Source organism: Neolamprologus brichardi, chromosome 18 (genome assembly GCF_056152115.1).
Source record: "Neolamprologus brichardi isolate AB-2024 chromosome 18, ASM5615211v1, whole genome shotgun sequence".
Taxonomy (NCBI): domain Eukaryota; kingdom Metazoa; phylum Chordata; class Actinopteri; order Cichliformes; family Cichlidae; genus Neolamprologus; species Neolamprologus brichardi.
Genome location: NC_142121.1, coordinates 3740863 through 3752957, shown reverse-complemented (window position 1 = coordinate 3752957; position 12095 = coordinate 3740863). Strand labels below are relative to the sequence as shown.

Genomic DNA, 12095 nt, shown 5'->3' with positions numbered 1-12095 from the left:
AGGCTGACTAAAGGTTACAGCAGCACAGTAATGATCATGGCTTCAGGACGGCTGTGGTGTGAAGTGTTAATGTGGTATTAATTGTCTTGATGCAGTAAAACTCCATCTGTTAGATCTTAAGCTTTAAGTGGTCAGGATCTTCGTAAGTAATCAGGATACTGTCAGAATCTGATTTCTTAAACATAATGAGTGGTTTTAATGATCTACACAGGCTTTCAGAGTAAAACAGGCCTGGAAGGGGACAAGATGCCACAAAATATATAACAGAACCAAAGTGTCTGTCAGAACAGAGCCCAACATGGAGCGACCATTAAATGACCCTCGCTAAATCAGATGCTACGGCTAAACTTTGGGCATCTTCTTTTTTTAAATGATCCAAAGCTGAGAGGTTTTCAGGTTTGTAAACAGAAATTAATATAATTGACTTAACTAGACGACCACGAACACATAAATCAGACTGAAAACAAGGACCACCGAGGTTTAGAGCAGTTAGACGTTAGCTCGCTAGTTAGCGCGCTAGTTAGCTCGCTAGTTAGCGCGCTAGTTTCCTTCTAAAGATGATAAACTGTGTTCTGATTGAAGTAATTCTAAAAAACTAAACTGCACGGCATCATCACAAGTGTGGGAATAAGTGAATACTAAACAGCAGCAGTGTTTGGAGCTGTAGCTAATCTAATTTAATATTAAAATAAAGACATTAGCATAGGGAAGATGGAGGATGAGAGTTAAATGTGTGAGGGGCAAACTTCAGCCTAGAGAACATCTGAGACGATTACTCAGTAAAAACACCCGGCGCTGAGCTTGACGTCCACACTGAAGTCTTATTTGGACCAAGAGTGACTCTTTAATGAAGGGTTAAAATATCTGGAGTGGCGGCGCCCCTGGGCTGCAGTTTCACTGTGAGGTTTTAAGAAGTTAAAGATGTGCTGCACATGAATAACGCCAATAAAAAGGCAGAGGAGAGCGAGGACTATCGTTTTTGGAGGCTTGTTTCATTTCTCAAAAATAAGAGCCAGAACTGCAACACATTAAAAAGACGAGAGGCTCGGGCATAGCAGGAAACCCTCGGACTAGAAAGTCAGGCGATACATCATCAGAAAACAAGAGAAATCCAACAAATAATAACCAACCTCAGTTTTTAAATGGCTAAGACTGAATATCGAGATTAACACAAATAAGGGGCGAACAGAGCTCAGATCAAAGACACGACGAACAACTGGAAAGATTTTATTTCATGATTCAGGAAGATTATTTGCACTGAACTTCAGACATTCCTTTAAACGATGCGAGAACAGGAACAATAGTCCAGACTGAACTATTCTCCAGTAGTTACTGTTGTGATGTGCTCGGAAATAACTTTGAAGACTAGAACTGATATCAGCATCTTAACGACCCAACGGTCAGAAAAACAAAGAAAGTGGAGGCTCTGTTGATTTAAATCGATATGTCAGAAGCTCCACCGCCTGCATCTTCCCGCTCGCTGTATTTGTGAGTGATTAAACCGGCTGCCCTTTGTTTGGAAAATGCACGCTGGGCGTTGAAAATCAAGATTCAATCTTCTGTTCCAGTTTGTGTTGTTGCTGTTCGTCTGTGTGGGTGTTGGTCCTGATGCGGGAGGTCCACTTTAATAACTGATCGATGGATGTGACGGTGAATCGGACTCCAACACATCCCTGTCAACAATATGTAGAGATGTTTCATTTCCCTGAAAATAAGATAACACAGCAGACCTGAGCTGCTAGACAAGCTTTTAAATAGAAACTGTGTAATATCAAGTATTTCAGGTGTTTCTCTGCACAAACTTAGAACTCATCATATTTCAAACTCTGCCTTTTATAATGTGAATAAGTGCCTCACTTATACTTTAAATTACGCTCCAGCAGTCGGCCTTGCTGCCGCGTTTTCATGCCTTCCGAGTTCACTGTCATTATGTTTTTAATTGACTGAACATCAAACCCTGAGAGCTCGTCCTCGGCTTTTCCTCTGAACTCTGCGCGACGTCATCAGTCACATTGATTTCAGAGAACGAGCCAGTTAATCAGCCGCAGATCAATTTTAATTACGAGTCGCTGAACGAGTCAGTAAAATCCTCCCAAACCTGGAGGGTTATGAAAGTCCAGGGTCAGAGACCGAGCAGTTACACTCAGCAGAGACTCAAATGTGATCTATCAAATCTTTCAATCGAGAATTGTGTGTATATATATATAAAAAAAACCGTATAATTATCTGCTGCTAACTGGGGCTGTCAAAAATATTCTAAATGAACAAAGCGGCACTACCAGTGTCTTTGTCTCTCGTAAAAAGCAAAATGTACAGTACAGTAAAATGTACCTTTAATGGTTTTAGCTTGTATCTAATAAAAAGGTCTATAAAAAATTTGGAAGTTATTCGATACTTTTTAAAAATCTTCTTGTGCTAGAAAATGTCGGCTTTTTTAAAACTTCCTCTCGTAATGACGGTGACAGCAGACTAATTACAGCTTAAACGTAGTTTTTCTACAAACATCTGCAAACTTGAATGAAAATATTCTGTTGGAGAGGATGTCACGAGTACGTGACTGCAGCGACATCTCTCTCTATTTAACCCTTTAAGACCTACCGTAGAACCAAGTCCGCCAGAGCTGATATTATATGTTTACATGCTGTAGAGCCATTTTTGGGAGCATTTCAAGTTGCTATACATCAATACAACCATTACAGCCTAAATTTTGATAATATGTCTGCATTAAGTGCATAGTAATTACATAAATTGCAAGAAAGTGCAATAAACTACAAAAAAATGTAAAATTGTTTTTGTTTTTTTAACATATATTTCTAGTTAGAGAAATTTAAGAGGCTTATCCCTCAAAACTGTAAATACAAAAAAGTTGCACAAAATAGTTTCCCACCACAGGAAATTTATTTTGAGTGTCCTCATAGTTTTATTTTTGAAATACACCAATTTTTATATACTGCAGGAAAAATGAAAATAAATATTATTGTGCAAATTTGCAAAAAAGCAGCATATGCATCAAAATAAACTATTTCCAGCAGTGCAATATGAGTCCTAAGCATCCCAGAAACCACACAGAAAGTCATAAAGTCAAAGATAACTTTTAAAAACACCAGTATAGGCTCATGAGGCCCTGATGGTAAAAAACTACATTTCCGCGAAAATGACGTCACTTCCGGTTTCGGGCAGGTCATGGCGGACATGCGATAGTTCACGCTGATGGACATAGGAAGTGTTATGAGCAGCTGATCGGATCAGCAAAGCGTGTTTCTGGAATATTATGTTTTTGTTGCTGCAAGTGCTTTTTATGCAGTTTTTGCAAAACTATATGTGGAAGGAAACTGTGACCGAGGACAAGCTGATGGCATAAGATGTAAGTACAACTCCTCCGGTTTCATATGCAAAAAACATTATTGTGCTAGCTCATGTGGTTGCAGAGCTACCAGGATTTAAAAATAGTTACGCAAAACGGAGCGTGCTGCTCTGACCGGCTTTAAAGGGTTAAGCCTCAAAGTTCAGTTTCAAACTGCTCTGAAATCTAAAATCAGGCCGTTTTCTGCTTCTTCTTCTTTCAGCTGCTCCTTTCTGCTTAGATCTTCCTCTTTTCCTCCAGCCTGGCAGCTCCATCTTCATCATCTTTCGTCTAATATATCCACCTTTCCTCCTCTGCACACATCCACACCATCTCCACCTGTCTGTCTCCAAACTGTTGAGCCTGAGTGAATCCTTCCTGCTCACCAGTGAAAGTCTTACTCTTAGCTCAGCCGCCTGTCTCTGTCAGTGCTACTGTCTCCAAATCACACATCACAGCAGGATGATGCACACTACCAGCTTTAAACCTCCCCGTCCACTCTGCTGCTGTGCTTCTATCACAAATCACCGCTGACACCTGACTCCACCCTGACTGTCCGTTGCTTTGGTGTCCAAATGTTTAAACTCTCTACCTTCATTATGTCGGCTCCTCTCAGCTTCACTGCTGCAGCTTTTTTCTACTCTTGGATTTATATGATGTCACAGAGAGGGGATATCCCTAATATGGTCATTACAGGCACAGAAGCCCCTCCTGCTGTTTAAAATCTTTTGAGCGAGGCAGCCAATCAGAAGATTGTTAGCATAATGGGAGTGGGAGAAGCTAAAACAGAGAGCATCTACTGGTGCACAGCATTAAGGCCCAAGATAAGATAAATAAGGATTATTGTGAACTGTAAATCACACAAAGCTCCTTTAGTAGAGTCCAAGAATAGAACAGGCCCACAACTAATGGAGCAAATTGCAAATTTCTCATATTTTTTCTTGAAAAAGAATCTGCAAACTGAAATGTGAAATTAGGTTTTAGTGACGGAGCAGCAGAAGACGTGTTACTGGAACTGCTTTTTGCACTCACCTGCATCACTCGCAGCATCAGCACCTGTGCTTGACTATATCAGGCACTGAGTATATATATATTTAAAGGTTGGATGCTTTAAGACGGTGTGTATATCATGAGGCTGTTTCTCGACAGCTTCTCTTCGTAATTCCCTCTGTGCTGTTTTTAAAAAGCCATTACATCATGAGTGATGGAACAGAATGAAGACGAATGAAGGCGATGTTCAAATGAAGACGCCACGACTCTTAAAATGAGGCAGCAGCTGAATGATTCCCTCAGACGACGCCTTAAACGGCGTCGCAGCTCGATATCAGTAAATGAGCCGTTATAATTCACTTTTCTGACGAATCCTCACTCTCAATCGGTCGGTCACCCCGACAGCGTTAATTCCCGTTTCCATTGCGTCAACACTGTGTACTTCCTGGCACACACTCACCGGTGGAGCAGGGCCCGTCGGACACCCGGGAGATGAGTCTCTGCTGTTTGCAGGACGCCTGTCGCCTGTAGCACTCGTTCTGGTAGGTGTCTCCGTTTGAGCCGCACACAGGGACGTAGTTTTTGTGACACTGGAAATCAAACACAATCAGATGTTAATTAAGCTTCAGTGTGACAATAGAGAGAGGGGGAGGAGTCAAAAACATGTAGATTGACTCTACTATGCAAAACTATTAATTACATCAGCTATATACATTACAGGAATTATTGTTGGTTACAATAATAATGATGATCAACAAGGTCTAGTTCTACATTTTGGTTTTATTTTATTTTAGTTTGGGTCAAGTTTTTATTGTTAACCCTTTAAGACCTACCATAGAACCAAGTCCACCAGAGCTTATATTATATGTTTACATGCTGTGGAGCCATTTTTGGGAGCATTTCAAGTTGCTATACATCAATAAAACCATTATAGCCCAGATTTTAATAATATGTCTGCATTAAGTGCATAGTAATTACATAAATTGCAAAAAAAGTGCAATAAACTACAAAAAAATGTAAAATCGTTTTTGTTTTTTTAACATATATTTCTAGTTAGAGAAATTTAAGAGGCTTATCCCTCAAAACTGTAAATACAAAAAAGTTGCACAAAATAGTTTCCCACCACAGGACATTTATTTTGAGTGTCTTCATAGTTTTATTTTTGAAATACACCAATTTTTATATACTGCAGGAAAAACTGCAAAATAAATATTATAATGCAAATTTGCAAAAAAGCAGCATATGCATCAAAATAAACTATTTCCAGCAGTGCAATATGAGTCCTAAGCATCCCAGAAACCACACAGAAAGTCATAAAGTCAAACATAACTTTTAAAAACACCAGTATAGGCTCATGAGGCCCTGATGGTAAAAAACTACATTTCCACGAAAATGACGTCACTTCCGGTTTCGGGCAGGTCATGGCGAACATGCGATAGTTTGCGCTGATGGACGTAGAAAGTGTTATGAACAGCTGATCGGATCGGCAAAGCGTGTTTCTGGAATATTATGTTTTTGTTGCTGCAAGTGCTTTTTATGCAGTTTTTGCAAAGTTATATGTGGAAGGAAACTGTGACCGAGGACAAGCTGATGGCATAAGATGTAAGTACAACTCCTCCGGTTTCATATGCAAAACAAATTATTGCGCTAGCTTACGTGGTTGCAGAGCTACCGGGATTTAAAAATAGTTACGCAAAACGGAGCGTGCTGCTCTGACCGGCTTTAAAGGGTTAAAGAGAGATGTGCATTAAAGAACCTCAAAAAGCTGTGAACAAGTCTGGGCCAGAATTCTTGTATGACGATGAGAAACTGTCACGAAATGATCACCTCGAGTTACAGCAGCTAAATGATCCTACAAGCAGTTTTTCACAGAAACACCTGAATAAATAAACAGATACAGAGTATTTTATTTATTTGTGTTACATCAGAGTCAGAGAAACGTTACTATGTTACCAAATGTAATTCGCTATATTATTCTGCAACACTGTTGCAATGTGGTTCTAGTTTTCTTCCAAACTGAGCCTGAGCATCACCTCCTTATGTTTGCACAGAAATGAGTCCATGCAGAGCACGTTTAAAGGTAGAGAGGAGAACGATGGCGTTATCAAGCCTGTGCTGTACATGTGTGATCAATATGGGTCAAATATGATGCAAGCTGTCAGGCACTTCCAGAGTTTCATTCGCTCTCCATGGAGGTTATATAAACCCGCTCTGCTCACGCTGTCAGCTATAAGCTACAGCTGCCAAGGACACATATCAGTGTTCAGCAATCCATATTCTATTAACTCTCACACATCAATCATTTAGCAGGAATCCCCTGCAGGTTTGACCTCCGCGACCTCCAACACGCTGCAGAAGCAGGCCAGGTTCATATCCAACAGGAAGAGAGTCCGATGGAGTTGGCAGCTGAAATCCACGAAAGACAAAACAACCGATGAGCAGCATCCAACCTCCAGCTGAGAGGAGAACATTTTTCTGTCCTGTCAGGACTCGTCCCGCTTTGCTCCGTCAGCATTTTGTGGTTTTGTTCTGCTGAAGTAAATTTGTTGTAACGTGTTTTTTTCTTTCCATCAGACTTTCAGCTAGAGCTCATTATCAGCACTCATCAGCATGTTTGGCTTTCTTTGTTCAATTTTAGCGACTGAAGCTCTTTTTCTGTTCAGAGAAGCAAACTCAGAAGTTTTAATGATCGGGAATTAGCCGGATCCCTGCTGGTTAGAGGAGAACAGACGGCTTATTTCGGTGAAAATCGAACAGATTAGTCCTTTAAATGAAGGCAGGTGTGATGAGTTTCATTGCAGGTGGATGTTTGATTTTTTGACTGCATGGCCCTGCCTGCAGGCAGGCAGGTGGAGCAGCTCCTATCAGACAGTGAAATAGCTTTAATGAGGATCTCTGTCATCTCAATAAAGCGTAACACACGTAAAAATGTGTGTCTTGGACTGATTTACATTCACACATACACAAACCTGCACAGAAACCATAAAGTTTTAATGGTTTCGAGCTATTTCAAGGCTCCATGGGAGATAAATCCGCTGAAAACTGCTGACTCGCAGTGCAGAGTTAGATTTATTTATCTGCATTAAAGCGCCTCTTCAGCTCTCAGACACTTTTTACTTTCACAGAGCCGATAATGCTGCGAGGTGAAGCACAGCCATTGTCAGAAACTGTATTTGAAAAGGGAAAATTTAAATAGTGCCGGTTCTGCTCATCTCCAGCTCCATGTTTTGACTCTTTTAGAGTAGCTTTGCATGACTAACAGCTAAAAATAATCCTTCTTTATCTCACAACGGTCCTCGGTGCAGAGCCTCAGTTTCCCCTCTGTCTGAAACAAGCTCCTCCCCTTTAGGCCAGCTTTGTACTGACTGGCTGACTGTCACAAACAGAAGGTTTGAAGGGCAGGTGGGTGGGGTTTCCAATCTATGACATCACCAAGATCCAAAAGTAGACACAAAAGTGTTTCGAGCAGTCTGCAGCTTTAGGCACACCAGGAAGTTTAATATGAACATCCACTGCTGGAAGAGGATATGACAGGAAATGACTTGCCTCCAAACATCTGGATCATGCTCTCAGTTGACTTTGGGGAAGTTCTCGTCCATGAATTCTTTGTGAAGATGCAGACGTAGAGAACTGAACAGAGACGGCACCTCCGCCTGCCCACAAATAAAACTCACTGAAGCTTTAACCACTTTTCACATGGTTTGCTTCGTTTTGTTTTCATATAAATTTTCAGATATAGAAATCTGAATCAACCGGGCCTCGATCCCCGCTGTTTGATCCCATTATAAAAACCCCAGAAGCGCCTCTTCCCCTACACTACATCTGCTCTTCCCTGCAGACACGAGAACACACTGTGATGTTTTTTTGCACTATCAACAAGCAACCTTCAGGCTGTCCTTGAGGCCTTTTGTAGAGGCAGAACAGAAGATGGGAAACAGATGACAGTCAGGTCGTTATCAAAAGAATCCAGCGTGCTTGACCTTTCAAAGCCTTCAAATTACAATTACTGTTCATCTTGTTTGCAAGTCTAGTGGCAGAAAAATGAAAACAGAACGATTTAGCTGTGTGAGATGCTTTGATTTTAGTGTTTGTTCATTAATAAGCTTGCACTGTTTAATATCAAATTTAGATCCAAAGCAGCAGGAAGTGGTAGACTTCTGCATGTTTGAACTACCTGTAACGGCTCTTTATTCTTCTTTTGTTTTGCCGCGATACACATTTGGACACTAGGGGGCAGTCACCTTTTAAATGACTGCATTTATAAAGGAAGGCTTGACAGTAGGGCTGCCACAAACAATTATTTTGATAGTCGACTAGTCACCGATTATTTTTGCGATTAGTCGACTAATCAGATCATCATCCATTGGACGTAAAACATACAGCTTATTGCACCAGCAGCATCTGCTCTTATATAACTATCATTAGCTTACAGCTTTAAGTGTTTAAGGTATGTGCTAACTAAAAATAAAGACAAGATGATAGTTTATTAAATTTTAATGAAGTTTGCAGATTGTTTCGGTGAAGTTTAATAAACTTCTTGCTATCTAAAATATAACAGGACACCGGAGTATATTCTCGAGCATCTCACACTTCTGATAATCAGCTGTCTGCTTGACGTTTATTCAGCTGTGTAAAAACTATAACTTAAATCTCAGCCAAACCGATTTACTCAGGAACAAATAAAATACTAAAAAAAAGCCAAACAATAACATTTTTAAGTTATCTAAGTGACTTATATATCATGTTTAACCTGAGTAGCGAAAGACGGCGGTGGGTTTGAAAACGATTTGCGGGAATCCGGTGTTCTCACGGCTCTAGTTAGCCTAGCCCCCGGCTAGCTATCGAGCTAGTGGCTAACAGACGTCTCCAAAAACGTCGGAGCGCTTTTGAAAATATGTGGTGTCTTGATAAACTGAGCAGATATTTGAGGTTTACACAGCTACATTCTCGCCTGAAAATATGTTGACCGTTTATTTTGTGACCCAGAAAGAATAATAAGAGTAATATTAAAACTAACTAGCTGCCGCCATTGTTGGAAACTGAGCTGGGCTGCGCTATGAATTCTGGGACACAGCTTCTTCTTCTTCGGGGTTTAACAGCAGCTGGCATCCTTGTACATGCAGTGCTGCCATCTTCTGTTTCAGTCCGTTATTACACTCTTAAATCCTACTACTTATTCCTGCGTCTTTTGTGATCTTACAAAGCTTCAAACGACGCGTCGACTATTAAATCAGTCGTCGACGATTTTGATAGTCGACGTAATCGTGTCAGCCCTACTTGACATGATAACTATTTACAACAAATTAAAGGGTCATTCCACGAAAAATCACCCTGCTTGTACCATAACTTGTTTAACTGTGTTGTTTTTGAGCCCTTGGATCTTCATCCATGCAGGAGATTTCCACGTGAAGTTCTCACGGCTGAAAGACACCAAATAAATGTTACTGCGACTCCATCTGTGTCCCGATCTGAAGACAAAATCAAATCTCTCTTCAGCCTTATTTATACCTCTACTTTGAGCGTCACTATCATGGATGCACGTCTGTGATGTGCGGGAACAGAAACAAGCTTCGGTACTCGGATGTTTGATCTTTTTTTCTCATCATTCACCAGAGAAAAACTTCAAAAAGTGTGTTTTGGATAAACTTTAAAGCCGTGTGGGATCAGTTGCTGCTACAGCACATGAAGGATCTTATTGTACCTGTGTTTGCGCACCAGGCTCGTCTCCTAGCTTTATAATATAATCATATTTTAACACTTGTGAACGTGACGAATGGCAGTGAGATGGAGAAACGGCCTCACACAGCATCACACTGATCAAATAACTTCAATAAATAAGCTTTCTGGGTGATGTCGGGCTGCGGTGTGGACTTACACGAGTCTCATTCTGCAAGTTGTACTTGACTGTATTGCACGCTTCAGGGCATGAACTGCATCATACTCTTCAGGTGGTCAGGGTGGGCGGTGGGTTTACAAAGCGGGCTTTTCATCATGCAGTCAGTGTGGACTGGACGGCTTTCAGGCTCTTCCTCCTGTTACAATCAGAGTTATAATTCAGGCTGTCGCTGCTTCTGTGTGCAGCTGAAGACTCCTCAGAGCCGCCGTCTCGCTCGGACAGCTGTGAAACTGCTCTGATCACGTCGAGCGTCTGCGCTCGCTTCGCTCCGTCCTCTTTGTGTGCACATGAATGTGGGCTCTGCTTTCAGCTCACGGAGCGTGACGGCCAGCTTCAAACAGCCGCCGTGTGTCTTGTTATTGCGGTGAAGCTGCGGCTCTGTGGTGAATTCTAGGAGCTGCCCTTCACGCTGCCGCTGCTTTTATTTTGCAGCCGTTCGACCAAATATGCAGCGAATACAACAGGCTGACGGGAGAGTAATTATATTTGGTTTCATATCAGAGGAACAGGCTGCAGGCGGGTCATGCTTCTTTATGTGTCAGAAAGAACTTCACGGTGTTTTTCCTCATTTTAGCTCCTAAAACTAACAAGAATTAACTGGGAAGAGACTGCAGACAGGCCGGCTGCTCGCAGGATTTTATTATTCACACAGTGCTGCTGTGACTGCTCCATTTTCATATTAAAGAGGGAGGCGAACATGACATGCCTGTCTCATTTTCAGAGGCAGGGCGCCTGAGCTGCCAATGAGAGATAGTGCTTCCTTGTGCACTGATCAAAGTTAGCATTCTGGCTACCACCATGTTAGCTTTTTCAGAGCTAGACATGACCGGCATGTGGACAAGAGGGTGGAATTATCAGCTAATGCTACTTAGCTTTGTTAGCGAATTTATTTCATAAATGGGGTGCAAAATATAGACGCACATAAGTGTTACTAAAGCATGGAGTATGCATTCCTGTCACAGTGTTTACACCCCTCACCCCCAACTAATAGCCGCCCCTCCCTGAGCCTGGATCTGGTGGAGGATTAAAAGGGAGTTTTTCCTCCCCGCTGTCCCCAAAGCGCTTGCTCATAGGGGGTCATATGATCGTTGTGGTCTCTCTGTATTATACTGCATAGAGTCTTTATTTTACAACACCCTGACACAGGAGCTGAGACGTGCATCTGGACATTCAGCCCATCCACCTACTGTTAGACTACTTAAATGACAAGAAATGTTCAGCCTGTGTTAACGAATAAAGGTGGTCACACCAAACATCGACGATCAGGCTTGTTAGAATTGCACAAACTCTGTTTTTGCCTCATGAGCTGTATTTCCGTGCATGTTTGCATGTTTCAGTAAACTGCTGCAAACACTTCCTGTTTTCATGGAAACCTATAAAGACATGCGGGGTGGCAAGACTTTTGCACACAGCTTTCCAAATATTTACTAGAATACCGTATTTTCGGACCATAAGTCCACTTAACCACTTTACTCAACTCATTCTTCTTGCTTCCTCCACTTCTGTACCATTGATTCATTAATGCTGTATTCTATCACAGCTGCTCTATTCCCGTGTTGTTGCAGTATATGAATGACTAACCTCGTATTGTGGATGGATTATCTCAGTTGTTCTCCTGGCTGAAGTTTGGTCTGTTTACAACATCCTGCCATGTAATTGCATTTGTCTCTAACCATCAGGAACCTTCACGTTAACTTTTATGGAGTGGAAAAAAAGTTAGCATTCATCCTCCAGCTTCACTGTGTTTATGTTATGCTAACATAGCTGTGTCGCTAGCGACCACGTAGCACCAGCTAGCCAAACTTCAGTAACCCTACAAAAGTCACTCCTGTTTTGTTTCATGTCTTCACATTTTATTTTTTCAGA

At 41.5% G+C, this 12095-nt stretch overlaps 1 protein-coding gene across 1 annotated transcript in view; it reads right to left on the bottom strand.

Moving 5' to 3' along the window:
• tmeff1a (transmembrane protein with EGF-like and two follistatin-like domains 1a) overlaps positions 1 to 12095 on the bottom strand; it is a 127646-nt gene that overhangs the window by 53311 nt on the left and 62240 nt on the right. The window contains exon 3 of the mRNA XM_087831440.1: positions 4794 to 4923. Coding sequence (XP_087687566.1) covers positions 4794 to 4923 — 130 coding nt within the window. The remainder of the gene's footprint in view (positions 1 to 4793; positions 4924 to 12095) is intronic.